This window comes from Colletotrichum karsti, assembly GCF_011947395.1.
Source record: "Colletotrichum karsti strain CkLH20 chromosome Unknown Scaffold3, whole genome shotgun sequence".
Lineage (NCBI taxonomy): Eukaryota > Fungi > Ascomycota > Sordariomycetes > Glomerellales > Glomerellaceae > Colletotrichum > Colletotrichum karsti.
Window position 1 is genome coordinate 90,113 of NW_024065903.1, and position 14,004 is coordinate 104,116.

Genomic DNA, 14,004 nt, shown 5'->3' on the forward strand with positions numbered 1-14,004 from the left:
GAAAACTCCACATCCGCCTGGCTTCCGGAGGCCGCTTGACAAGGGCAGGACGCGCTACATTGTTGACTACTGCACATCCTGTTCAGTAAACTACAAACATGAGGTTGGCGATGCATAACCGCACATTTTGGCCAAGTCACTCGAAGGGATGAGCAGAACCTCCCGCCACTGCATTGTCAAGGACACAACGAGGTCCTGGCGGCGCAGCAGAGAAGGACATTTCGGATACAGAACTGTATTCAGGCTTTCAAGGCATGGATTTGAAGGTCCAGTTTCGCATACGATTGATTTGGCATTACTTGGGAAACACTCCCAACCCGACCAAAGCTGAGCGCGGCGAAAAGCATGCTGCTCGACCTCAACATCAACAGAACTGCCAATATTTCCCAGCTTGGTAGCTTCGATCTTGCCAAATTTGCATTGCGGACACCGTCGTCTGGAGCATTTCATAATGTCTGATGAGTCTTCTCACACCGATTTCACTGAAGATGGACGGTGGCCTACAATGCAGACCTCGCCAGCCACTGCTGAGGAAAAACACCAACCTCTAGTATGAGGCTGTTGCGCGGAATTCACCACCCTGGATCAGCGCGCCCAAAGAGGCTTCAGAAAGCGAATCAGGCTCTCAGTGGCTACCACAATCGGATCGGACGCTAATCAACTACCCTCGTCCATGATTGGAACTTGCGAGGAACGCACGCAGGCGAGGGACCAGGCCATTTACGATGTGGGGGCTCGCCTGCTGCTTCCTCCACATTGCCATGCCTTTGCGGAGCTCGTTGTCACCCAGGACGGGCGCGGCTCAGGCCATATTGTTGCTAGCGGTACTTATCGTATGAGGGGAGGAGACGAGCACAAGGCCAAGAACAGGGCCATTTACCTTCCAATTTCATCGGCCCCCAAGTCGCATCCCTTGGGCGGTAACAGTGGTATCAACAATACTCTATTCAACTACTTACCTAGCCTGCGTGTCTACTTAGGCCCATTGATTCGACTTACCGGACTCAGCGAATGGACGAGGTGCTTCCAACCGTAAAGATGGTTTATGTGGATGGCCTGGCCGAAGTTGGACATAATTCCACCGGGTTTTCTGTTGCAGGTGACCTCCTGCGGATCTCCCGTCAGATTACGTTCTTTTCTCATTCCGGATAGTCGACCTCGGTGAGATTGATATAAAAGCAAAGTACTGGAGAAAGAACCCACCAGGGGACGTGGAAGCTACGACTGACCGTATGCACGCACTGCTTCTGTTTGTTCCATGCATGTGCGCGTGCCGGGCACCTATCTATGCCGTTGGACGATGTGCAGCTCCCGGCAGCACAATTTGCTTTCCTGCAGGTCCGAATGGTGTTGGTCACCACCTCCCTCTAGTACGGCAATGAGAACAGTTCAGATGTTGGCCTAAACATGGATAGGCAACACGCTCTTGGCGGCACGGAAGAGACGGTTGCCGAGGCGTCGTGGGCTTCAATATTGGTGCAAGGAATCGCAAAGTTGTAAGCCAACGAACGGGTCATATCTTCGAAACAACTTTCAGATATGAGCGGGAGATGTTGCGTTGCGTCGAAGACTCTGGCGTAACATCGTGCGCGGACAATGGCTTGTGAAGGCGCGAGGGAGAGGGGGGAAAAGCAGACACCTCTCCGCGAAATCTAAGAATAGCCGCGCTGCTGCACACAAACCCCAAAAAATCGACAACCGAAATCCTGGAGAGCAGATCCCCCAACGGGTTGGCTGAAGTTTGGACGCCGCGATGACACCCTGGGCCCTGGACTTCGGAGCCGTCTCCCCCCCTCTTCTGAAGATGACGTGGGACCAAAAAGCTCGAACCATTCCCGGCCTGGTCAGTAGCTCCGAGCCTCTGATTGAAGGGATTTTTGTTTCCGGCGCTTCCACGTTTTCCCAGCACCAACGGCGGGCTGGGGGCAACTGTCAACACCGGCCGGCTCACCTAGTGCACAAACAGACCGCAGACACTTATTACCGGGGACTCATCCTACAATTTAATAGTCCGAGGTGGACGACATACGGCCACTCATTACCTTAGCTCCAATACCTCTACTGTGGTAAGGTACTGTGCCGCCCACAGGCTACCTACGGGCACAAATGGCAGATGTTGCCCTCATCCAGGCCTACGACAGGAGGCCAGGTCTTCGTTCGAATAGCGCATCACCGAATCGATAGCTTGCTCAAGAGGAGCATGGGTCTGGTAAAGTTGCGCGCAGAGGCAAGCTGACGCTGCAACCAAAGGGAGGCATTGGAGGTATCCCGATGTGTTTTAGATTGGCCATTCCACATCCATCCATCCATCCATCCATCCATCCATCCATCGGAGCAGAGAGGATGGAGCCCACACGCAGAGATGCCGCACCGCGCTAGGCCCTTAATACCGTATCGGATCATGGTATGGCGGTCCATCTTGTCACAGCCGATTGCCAAATACCCGGCACTGCGAGGGAGCGATTCGACTGACTGGAACGGGAGCACTGCGTGGTGGTCGACGTAAGCAACCACCTGCCATGCACGGCGTCAGAGTTGCCCAGAAAACCGCCGAATAAGACCCTGGATTCGCCCCGATGAAGCCGGAAGTGGCGTCGACAAACCCCGACGAAGACGCGCCCGAAGGTGGTCGGGGGCTCCCGTTACTGGCTGCCTTCTTCATCGTATCCATTGCCGACCTACGAGCATCTAGCAAGGTAGCCTCCTAGCGCCGGTGCGTCTGACCAGTGGTGGCTTGTCATAGGCCCGGGACGGTCCCAAGAAACCGGAAAAGCGTTTGGACGTCCACGACGGCGACGCTGATAGTAGCTTGCCGAGACGCCTTCGCGCTTCCTAGTCGTGCCTCTCTTCTCTCCAGGGCTGTCTGCTGCCAGTCTGCGGCCAGAACCCAAGGCCCGTCGTTCCCAAGTCGTTGACTAACGGGCACACGCCGCTGCCACGAGGCACGAGGATGGGATCGGGTGGATGGATGAACAGATGGATGGGTGGATGGTCTTCCCAAAGATCCGTCTGCGCCGCACAAGCTGGGTTTCCTCGACCTCGCGTGCTCCTCCTGCGAGCTCTTCATGGCTGGTAGTTGCATACGAGCCCTCGTTGCCCGCCATTACCAATCTCTTATTTTTCAAGAGACCATTCATAAGGCTAACTTGCTGCGGCATTGCGAGCGACGCTTGCCAAGGGGAAAGGGGGGCTACTTTCGCTTTTCGGGACTTGACAAGACAACATGGCACCACCACAAACCATCTGGACCTGGGCTGGGCGCCTTGTACTTCGGCAGTCGTCCTTATTGACATTTGTGCGCTTACTATCCCAGGATACCTGGGCTTGCTGCATCCCGCTGCTTGCGGCAGGACAAGGACGAGGAAGCAAATTGCGGTGTCTGGCCAGAGCTTCGGCCCCCGAAATCTGCCCTGGGATCCCCTGAGGTCCCTTTGCGGACGATGCTAGAAGGTGGACCTGGGGCGGGGGGCCGATGATGGGGTCACCCTCCCAGGGCCGCCGTCGCCTCCGTGAGAAGGGCGGCCAGAAAGACTTTTGGTCCAACGCCAAGGTTGGCCATCGGCACTGGACATATTGCCTTGCGGAGTCCCGGATCAACGTGCCATTTGCTATGGAGGGAGCCTCTTTCAGACTTTGCTGCTTTCACGTCTTCTGACTGGCTGTTCGCTTCTCCCCTTCGGTGCGTCCGCTCTTGTTATTCTCACTTTCTCGTTGACCGATCGCCACATGCGACTTGAGGTTCGGAAGAAAGGCATAGAGGGGAAATGATGGTCCTGTTAACAGGAAGACACTGATCATCATGGGCGCCGTTTTGGGGTGCGAGGGTGCGTCGGTCATGGACGTATCCGACTGGTGGAGGAGCTCGTTCAGAGATGGAGCCGCAGTCTTGACCGGGCATGATGGCTGGATCCAACAACATCAACATTGCCTCTCGAAACCGCACAAAGTGGACAGAAATATACTGTCTTCCTTTGCAGCGAGCTACCGCATGGCAGAGAAGCGAGGTTGAAGGGACAACAGAACGTCGTCACAGCCGGCGCGGCGTATCCCCGCAGGGCCTGCAAGATTCCAAGAGCCGTAGTGGTCTCCTCACATCGTGGACGACCGTCCCGACTCACCCTTAAGCTCATGTAGAGAGCATCCCAGGCCAACCATCATGAAGGTAGATCTCGGACGAAATCACTGCACCGGTCTGCAGACGCAGACTGAAGCGTCGTTTCCGGACGTTTCCAGCCAACAGGGTAATTTCGCGACACGAGGCGGGCATATATATGGCCCGAATCACGATCAAAACAGCCGCCTAAGCGGAGCACGTTCCCGACCTGTCATCGGGCCTGGAGAAGCGGCGGCCCTACAACATGGCTGAATGGCAGGTGCAGAAGCTCGTGCTGCTGCTGCTGCCGCCGCGCCGCCCTCTGATATACCGAGAGTCTCAGCCCGAGTCGTTGTAGCCCTCCCAACTGTTGAAGATCCTTATGCGAACAAGCCCCCGTGGATACGTTGTGGCTTTACTGCGAAGCATGCGTTGGCTCGCAAGGAAGTACGAAAGAAGAACCTCGAGATCGCTGCCGGGAGGGAGCTCAGTACGCACACACCTGTACCAGAGGAGCGCGCATCTACAACATAGGGCTCGCCTGCATACGCAGTATCGTTGGAAGGGAAGAGTGCTGCCCCCCTTCCGCCCCCCTTTCCTCCCGTGATATGGGGCGAGACTGGCCAACATTCGATCCGCCTTGGGAGACCAACGGCCGCTTGACGAGAACCGCAGCCGTGGGGTACAAGCGTACTCACAACGGACGAGCTTTATCACAGGAAGACCTCTAAACTAACACACATCTTATTCGTGGTAAGTGAAAGCCACGCCGGGAACTACACGCAAGCGCAAGACCTAACGTATGAGATAATGACTGTCTGTGGAGGAGGTAAGGGACGACCTTAACGGCGCAGGAGAGGGGGGCAACCGCAGTCCTGCCCAACAGCCAGCTGGCTGTTGGATTGGGGCGTGCTGCCGGGTGCGAAGGGAATTCGTCCAGCGCCACTTCTCGTACTCGTACGTACGTAAGTATTGGGGGCCGAAAAAAAAAACGCCAAAGGCGCAGCAGAAGCAGCATGCAATCTGCGTCTTGCTGCTGCTGCTGCTGCTGGCTGTTGGTTCTCCATTTAGGGGGAGAGAGGAGAGAGGAGGGGGGGTCTGTTGGTCTTGGATGTCCTCAGTTCCAAAACCGACGAAACTTTATCTGATTGCCTGCCTGCTCGCCTGCCTGCCGGCTCTCTCTGTCTACGGGAGGAAGCTTCCTGCCGGCTCCTAGATTCGGATTTCGCACATGATGTCGTTGGACCTCAGTCAGACCCCATCACCTCCTGACTGGCTAGGCACATCCAAAGACAGCTCACCGATAAAACAGACACAAGCAGGCCAACGGCGCAGGCCTCTTTAAAGGGGGTGATGGTGGGTGATGGAACAGCATGGGAGTTGGTGCCAACAACTCAATGGCGGATGAAAGATACATCTCCCCTTGGCTTTGCTCTTCTCTGCCCACGACACTCGGTTTGGTGAGTCTGAAGAACAGAAGCCATTCATTTAGACCGCCGAGTCCCACATCTTCCGTATTCGGCATCGTTGTGGCGAAGAGACGAGGAAGCTTTCCCAGGCCCGTAGAGTCAGATCTCAACTACGTCTTCCATCTTTCTGCAGCAAGCCAGTTAGTCTGCTTCATGTCTTCATTCAAACAGCAAGGGGAGAGGGGAGGAGGGAGGAGGGGTGAGGCAGACGCAGACAGCCCCCTTTACGTCTCCTTTCCTGGCGTTCCTGAACCCGATCGAGACGACGCACATTGTTGATGTAATCTGGCCGACGCAGTCAGTCAGTTAGAGGAAGGAGACTGGGATCTTTCCCCTCGTTCGTGGTCTAATCTTGCGCCGCCGGCTAGAAACGACACGGAGTCGCTGGACCTGTCTAGTTCTGTCCAGACCTCCTCCGCTTCTGCTCTCATCCGCGCCAGGCGCGGGGGGGAAAAGGACTTTGGAGTTTCGCAGGTACTCGACCTTGTTGAGCCTGGACAAGTGTGTGACGTCCACGTTAAACTGTATTCGTAGAACGTAGTTAGGTTGCCGGCGTGCTCGTTCTGTCTGTCTTCGCCGTCTGTTGGGCCTAGATGAATAGAAGTAGGCCATAGTACGTAGTCACCATGCTCCCTCTGTCAGTCCTCGTCCGCGGTCTGTTGGACTCTGTTGGACATGGACACTTTGAGGAACACTCACACAAAAGCCGTCGGTGGCGAGTCAAAGTATCAAACTCCAAAGCAATCAAGTTATGCTAAATGATGAACTATGAACATGTTCCCGTTTCCCAACCGCTCTCCCTCTCTCTCCCTTCGTGTGAAGCGATGTAGATTTTCTTGGTGTCTTTTCCCCTATAGTCTATTTCCCCTTTTTTTCTTTTTGATCCTTCCACACTTGCGTAAATTCATCACTGTCTCTCCCACACACACACCAAAATAAACCCTCCCCTTTTTGGGAACAGAACCACCCCGGCCGGCAGAAAAGAAGCAGCAGCCAGCAGGCGCAGACAGCAAGGGGCGAAACGAAATCAGCCCACCCAGCGTCTGGCGCTCCTGAACATCCTGATCCACGGACCGAATTCGCCCCAGGCCTCGACCTGCTCGGGGGGCACGTAGCTGCCGACGTCGGCCATGATGGTACGCTCGGGATGGGGCATGAGGGCGAAGACCCTGCCGTCCCTGCTCCTGACGCCAGCCACGCCGCCAGGGCTGCCGTTCGGGTTGTACGGGTAGCTTTCCGGCCCCGCGACCTGGAGGCGGTTGTCGACGTACCTGAGGGGCGCCATGCCGTCGGCGGTGAGGTCGTCGAGGGCGTTGGGGGAGGAGAAGGAGGCGCGGCCCTCGCCGTGGGAGACGGCGATGGGAAGGGAGGAGCCGTTCATGCCGTGGAGGAAGACGGAGGGGGTGGCGGCCTTGGACTCGTCGATCTTGACCATGGTGAAGCGGCCCTCGAACTGCCTGCTGGCGTTCTCGACGAAGGTGGGCCAGCTCTCGGTGCCGGGGATGAGCTCCTTGAGGCGGGTAATCATCTGGCAGCCGTTGCAGACGCCGAGGGCGAAGGTGTCGGGGCGCTTGAAGAAGTTCTCAAACTCCTGGCGGGCGTGCTTGTGCTCGAGGATGGACTGCGCCCAACCCACGCCGGCGCCGAATACGTCACCGTACGAGAAACCGCCTCCCGCCGCGACTCCCACGAAGTCCGTGAGCGATCCGCCCGAGAGGATGTCGGACATGTGAACGTCGACGGGGTCGAAGCCGGCGGCCTTGAAGGCGAAGGCCATCTCCTTGTGGCTGTTGACGCCGACCTCGCGGAGGATGGCGACGCGGGGTGTCTTGCGGACGAGGCTACCGAGTGTGGCCGTCAGGGGCATGATGGTCTCGGAGGGCTTGTAGGTGAGGTTGTACGACAGACCCGGGTCCGTTGAGTCGGAGATGGTGGCGTACTCGCTGTCCGCGCAGGTCGGGTCGTCGCGCTCCTTCTGCATGGCGTACGACGTCCTCGACCACCACTGTTGCATCTGGGCGCGATCCAAGCTGACGATAGGGGCGACTCCTCCGTAACGAACCGTGAGCGACTGGTCGGACTTGCGCTTGACGACACCGAACTTGCGAATAAGGCCGGGGGGAGGACCGCAGGTGGCGAAGCAGCGCTTGAAGTTGGTCTCGTCCTCCTTGCGGACCTGGAACACGGCGCCGAGCTCCTCGTGGAAGAGGGACTCGAGAATGTCGGAGACAGAGCCAGACTTGGCGATGTTGTCGAGCATGACATCAACGCCGCAGCGACCGGCGAACATCATCTCGGCGATGGTGGTCATCAGACCACCGTCAGAGACGTCGTGGTAGGCGAGAACGACGCCGCTCTTGTGGAGTTGCTGGAGAGCGTCGAAGTAGTCCGTAATAAGATCCACGTTGCGCACGTCGGGAGCCTCGTTGCCGATTTGACCCAGTGATTGCGCCAGAGCGGAGCCGCCCATGGCCTTCTTACCCTCAGCCAGGTCGACGTACATGAGGATCGTCTCGCCGACGTCCTCGACACGACGGAGCTGGGGTGTCCATGTGTTTCGTACATCCTCCACGATGGTTACGGCTGTGATGATAACGGACATGGGAGCGATAACACTCTTGGCCTCGCCAGACTCACGGTCCTTCCAAGAAGCCTTCATAGAGGTAGAGTCCTTACCGACGGGGATAGAGATCTTCAGTTGAGGACAGAGCTCCATGCCGATGGCCTTGACGGCCTCGTAGAGACCGGCACCCTCACCTGGGTGGTTGACAGCGGCCATCCAGTTGGCGGACAGCTTCACGCGGTCAAGCGTACCGAGGATGTCGGCGGCTCCCAGGTTGAGCAAACTCTCTGCAACGGCCATGCGGGCTGAAGCGGCGGGAGAAATGAGGGCCAGCTGAGGCTTCTCGCCCATGGCCATGACCTCACCAGTACGGGTGTTGGAGCCCAGGCTGAAGGAGGTCGCGGTGACGGCGCAGTCGGCGACGGGCGTCTGCCAGGGGCCAACCATCTGGTCACGGATAGAAAGACCGCCGACTGTCCTGTCGCCAATGGTGATGAGGAAGGACTTGGAGCCAACAGCAGGCATGCGGAAGACACGCTCGGTGGCAGCGGTGATGAGGGCGGCATCGGTGGCATCGCCACTGATAGCTGCCTTGAGGGCGGAAGCGGCGTTGAACGTCGGCAGTTCGAGTCTGCGGGACTCGACGACACGCTCGAGACGGCGGCCAGGAGGGAAGAGGGCGTTGAAGGGCAGGTCGATAGGCATAGGGTGGTCGGGAGATTCGCGGTCGCTGAGGGTCAGCTTGGCGTTACCCTCGGCATCCTTGGCCACTACAGTTCCAACATCGGAAAAGGGGCAGCCCTCACGGCCTACAGAGAATTAGGCTACGATATGTGTATGTTAAGGGGCAAGACTTACGGCAGATGCTGACGAAGCGGTTGATGTTCTCCTTGTTGACAAGCAAAACGTAACGCTCCTGAGCCTCGTTACACCAGATCTGGAGGGGACTCAGGCTGTTGTCTGCGCTGTGTACTTGACGAAGCTCAAACTTGCCGCCGAATCCTGCGTCCTTGACCAGCTCAGGGAGGGCGTTTGACAGGCCACCGGCGCCGACGTCGTGAATCATGGCGATGGGGTTCTGCTCGCCGAGAGCGGCGCAGGTGTCAATGACCATCTGAGCTCTTCTCTCCATCTCGGGGTTGCCACGTTGGACACTGGCAAAATCCAGTTCGGCGCTGTCCTCGTTGGAGGCGCTGGACGAAGCGGCACCTCCACCAAGACCGATCAGCATGGCAGGACCACCGAGAACGATGGCGTGGGCACCGTCGTGAACGTCGCCGAGCTCCTTCAAGGCGTGCTGGGGGCGGACAGTTCCGACACCTCCGGCGATCATGATAGGCTTGTGGTAGCCACGCCACTCAGGAGAGTCCTCCTTGCCGACATTGGTGAGGAGAGTACGGAAGCAACCAAGCAAGCAAGGTCGTCCGAACTCGTTGTTGAAGCGAGCACTGCCGATAGGAGCCTCGAGCATGATGTCAAGACTGCTGGCGAAGTGGGCAGGCTTGCCCAAGTCGACCTCCCAAGGGGCGCTCTCGTCGGGAATCAAAAGATCAGAGACCCAGAAACCGCAGAGACCAGCCTTGGGGGCAGAGCCACGACCAACAGCACCCTCGTCACGGATCTCACCTCCAGCGCCTGTGGCAGCACCGGGGAAAGGGGAGATGGCGGTAGGGTGGTTGTGAGTCTCGACCTTGACCAAGACGTGCACCACCTCCTTGGTGAGCTTCCAGCTACCAGTAGAGTAGTCAGGGGCCCAGAAGCTGGCGGTCTCGCCCTCAAGGACGGCGGCATTGTCGCTGTAGGCGGAGACGGTATACTTGGGGTTGGACTTGTGGGTGTTCCTGATCATGCCAAAGAGAGACTCTCCCATCTGGACCTGGTCAATGGTCCAGTTGGCGTTGAACTGCTTGTGGCGGCAGTGCTCCGAGTTGACCTGGGCGAACATGAAAAGCTCCACATCGTGGGGGTTCCGGCCCAGACGCTTGAAGACCTCGACGAGATACTCAATCTCAGACTCGTCCATTGCGAGGCCAAACTGCTTGTTGTAAGCCTTGAGGGTATCGACGGGGTTAGCATCACCGCCAAAGATGTCGACGATTTCCAGAGGGTATCTCTGGCCCTCAATGAACATGGCAGCAAGGTCGGGACGGGACAGGCCAATGGTCTCTGTCATGCGGTCGTAGACAACGTCCTTGAAAGCGATGTCATCTTCAGAGACGGGCTGCTCAAAGGTGATGGTGATGGCCCTGCCGCGCTCGATGCGGTCAATGTGGTCCGCCAGGCCACAGACGTGAGTGATGGAAGTGCCCTTGGACGACCACGGCGAGATGTTCCGCGGGGTAATGTAGTAAGTCTTTGAAGTATCAGTGTTGGCTGCAATCTGGGCATTGGTCTGGTCGGGAAGACCAAGCCATTTCGTCAACTTCTGCTGGACAATGAGGTTGTTGTCGCTGTTCTTCAGGTGGACGTAGTACATCCAAATGCCCTCGACGTGGGCGACCTTGTTGGAGACATTGGCGTGCTTGTTGATGCGCGTCTTGAGTTCTTCGGCCTGCTTCGGGGTGTAGGCCTCAGCACCGACGAGAGTGAGGAACTCCATTGTTGCCCTTGTCGGAGTTGGACACGGAGAGCGTCCAGCGATCAAAGAGGAAGTCTCGCCCGGAGGAGGGATGGTTGGCGACAAAGCTAAGTTTTGAAGCATCCTGAGTGACTCTCTGCCTCTGGACGGCGGCATGGCGGGGTCTCTAAATTTTGGCGGGGCGATAGACGATAAGGCACCTTAGTGTGAAAAATTGACGCCTCCAGAACTTTTCCCATGGCGGGGCAGTTCTCATTTTTGTGGCTGGAGGTGGGGTTGTTTGTCGATTCACCCAACTGTCATTCTCTCCAGGTTTGCTGACTTTGGTCCCACGAAAGGGTGTCAGGGCGAAGGGGGTCGCATGAATTGTGGCTGGTGGAGTTGGGATGGGCCGTTGTCGGCCTTGATGGTCCATGAGTTGTGGCTGGTGAGAACTCAGGGTGGAGGCGGGGGGTGATGGATTGGACGCGAGTCGTTCCAGAAAAACACCTCGAGCTTCCATGACATGAACGAATGAAAAAAAAAATTAAAAGCATAATGAACACCGCTGCGGCCTCAGGTGACCGACCGACTGCATCATTTGGCAATTGCCGGGCCTGCCATCGCAAAATTTCCATCCGATGGAGCCGGACCGAGCGTGCCTCAGTAATACACAAATTTTCAGCGTACCACAGCGTGGCCATCAGCCTAACTGGTCCGGCCTGTGACGGTTTTAGCACTCTGTTACGCTGGCATGGACGGGAACAGTGGAGCCCAGAGCGGCCTGTCGTAGCGCATTTTTGCCCAAAGTTTCGGGTCTCCGGGATCCTCCCACGCCTCCGTCGCCGTCGCGAGTTGCTGCTTTGCTGCTCCTGCTCCTGCTCCCGCTCCTATTTTATCACAAAACCCTGTCATCATCCACATTATCCCAACTGCACGCTGATCATTCCCTGCATTCCGCCCTGGAACAGCCGAACAGGCGACGTCAACTGGCACCTGGAAACAAGCAATTCTGGGTGGGAAGTTCGACCTGCGCCTGTCTGGGCCCTGATTTGATTGGCTCCCCTAAACTTGCCGTCGCCGTTCCCCAATTCAAACATCGGGCTCGACGATTCTGCGACTGCGACCGACTGCAGTGTGCCCGCCCTCCCGCCGCGCTCCGCTCCACTGCTTCTTTTCCCGACGCGTTCGCCGTTTCTCGATCATCTTGACTCTCTTCTTATCTCCTCGCCATCCTCTAGAACTGTCCGGTGCTATCGTCAATCTTTTATACCGTCATCTCGTGCCGCAAACCGCCAAGATGATGCACTGGTTGACGTCCTTCGTGACGTCCTTTACGGGCTACTTGGCCCCCATCTTCCTCATCATGTCGCCCGTCCTCTCCTACAGCGACCAGGCCTTGTCGATGCACCGAAATAAATCGAGCGCCGGATTCTCACTGGACATCCCGTTGATCATGCTGGTCGCCTCTCTGTTAAAGTGCGTTGCTCGCCGTCCGTCCCTTGTGGAACGAAGCTGACAGCCTCCCGCTCTACAGGATCTTCTACTGGCCCGGCTCGCGATTCGATACGGCCCTGCTCATCCAGGCCATCCTGATGATTGTGATGCAGGTCATCCTGCTCAAGGTTGCTCTGGATCACCGCCTGCCACCTTCCTCCAAGGGCGGAGAGGCTGCGACGCCATTCGCAAACGTCAACGACGGCCCAGTCTTTGGCGCCCAGAGACCCTACCACTTCTGGCAGTGGAGGTCGCCCAAGCCGTGAGTCGAGCGTCCCATGATTGCTGGTTGAAGTTGCTGACAGGCGCCACAGATACTGGCAATTCCTGCTGTACTTCTTCATTGCCCTGACCGTATGCGAACTGGTTTTGGCGCCGGTGCGCCCCGTCTACCAAACCTACTCCATGTTGATCGGCTACATTGGTCTCTCGGTCGAGGCCACGCTGCCCCTCCCTCAAATCTTCGCCAACGCGCGGTCGCAATCTTGCAAGGGCTTCCGCTTGTCTGTCCTCGCAAGCTGGCTGATTGGTGATGCTATGAAGATGTTCTGGTTCTTCACCTCCACGACGGAGATTCCCTGGGCCTTCAAGCTGTGCGGCATGTTCCAGGCCTGCTGCGACTCGTTCCTCGGTGTGCAATATCTCATGTACGGCGACGGTCAGAAGGGCGAGATCAAGGAGCACCCGATGGCCAACTACCCTCAATACCCGAACGGTGTTTACAAGCCACCTCTGCCCGAGCACGTTAGCGGCCGCGTCACCCCCACGGGCCGGAGAACGTCTTCGCCATACGGTAAGGAGCTTCAATAAATAATTGCACGTATTTGTACAAATGCTTTTCCTTCCGTCAACATACACGGCCTGCATACGATAAGGTGTAGATTTTGTGAGATATCAAAGATAAGGTAGCTTAGACAAGGATTAGACAGGGAGTTTCAGGGGCCAAGAGCCCCAGGCCAATGGTAATGCCGTGTGGGAATGCAGGGGTTTGATGAGAGAGGTGAGCTTGATCTTCTCCAGAGACTGGTGCAAGTCGTTAACTCGCGTTAGCGACTACCTACTTGGCCATACTGGAGAAGAGACGGCGACGCCACTCAGCGCGTCACAAACATCTTTCTTCTTGCTGTTGGTTTGTCTGGATACCCAAGTTTCATAAAATATTTTTATAATTTGATTAGAGTTGGTTTCTGTTCATTTGCGCTCTTTCAGCCACTGTCACTCAGGTGTTTCACTATCTCAGGCTCACCAAAGTCCGCCATTGCTGATGAGTTCCAAAGTCTCCCAGCCTCCCGCTTTTCAAGTTGGCCACCCAACTGACGTACCACTTCATCGTCGACAACCTCCTCTACCAGTCCCTACCAGTCCCTGAGGCTCGTTGTTGTCGTTCAACTCCTCAAAAGTTCGTTCATTACGCGAGATTCTTGTCTCCGTGATAACTCGCTTCTCATTGACCTGCCAACGCCCCACAATCTGTTCATTTGTCGATATACCCTGTCTCTCGCTTTCTTTCTCTACCTTACCGAGTACTCAACCGCCGACGAAGTTTCCCGAATTGTCGAACCCTCTGTGCAGTTGAAACAGTCTTTCCAACGGCAACTATCCAGAGTCTGTCAATCAACTACGACTAAGGCGGCAAGCTCGTAGCTTCGAGGTTCCACCATACAACTCAACTCAACTCGATCAGCCCTCATCCCCGTACCAAATTGCTTGGGTCTTCCTTGTCTGGCACGAGTGTAATTCCCGTGCCAGTGACTTGTAGGAGATACTAGCTGCGATAGCCTCAATTCTTGGACGTTTTGCAGCCACTTGCAACAGGCTTGTCTAC

General features: G+C 56.8%; 2 protein-coding genes across 2 annotated transcripts; one reads left to right on the plus strand and one right to left on the minus strand.

Annotated features, from left to right (window-relative positions):
* Positions 1-6,589: 6,589 nt before the first annotated feature.
* CkaCkLH20_01139 (phosphoribosylformylglycinamidine synthase) lies at positions 6,590-10,724 on the minus strand (the record flags this gene model as incomplete). The annotated part of the gene is made up of 2 exons (XM_038883858.1): positions 6,590-8,934; positions 8,984-10,724. 2 exons carry the CDS (start codon positions 10,722-10,724, stop codon positions 6,590-6,592), a joined length of 4,086 nt encoding a protein of 1,361 aa, XP_038750450.1.
* A 1,258-nt stretch (positions 10,725-11,982) lies between these two features.
* On the plus strand, positions 11,983-12,989 carry CkaCkLH20_01140 (pq loop repeat protein; the record flags this gene model as incomplete). Its single annotated transcript, XM_038883859.1, has 3 exons — positions 11,983-12,161; positions 12,220-12,441; positions 12,494-12,989. 3 exons carry the CDS (start codon positions 11,983-11,985, stop codon positions 12,987-12,989), a joined length of 897 nt encoding a protein of 298 aa, XP_038750451.1.
* Positions 12,990-14,004: the final 1,015 nt, after the last annotated feature.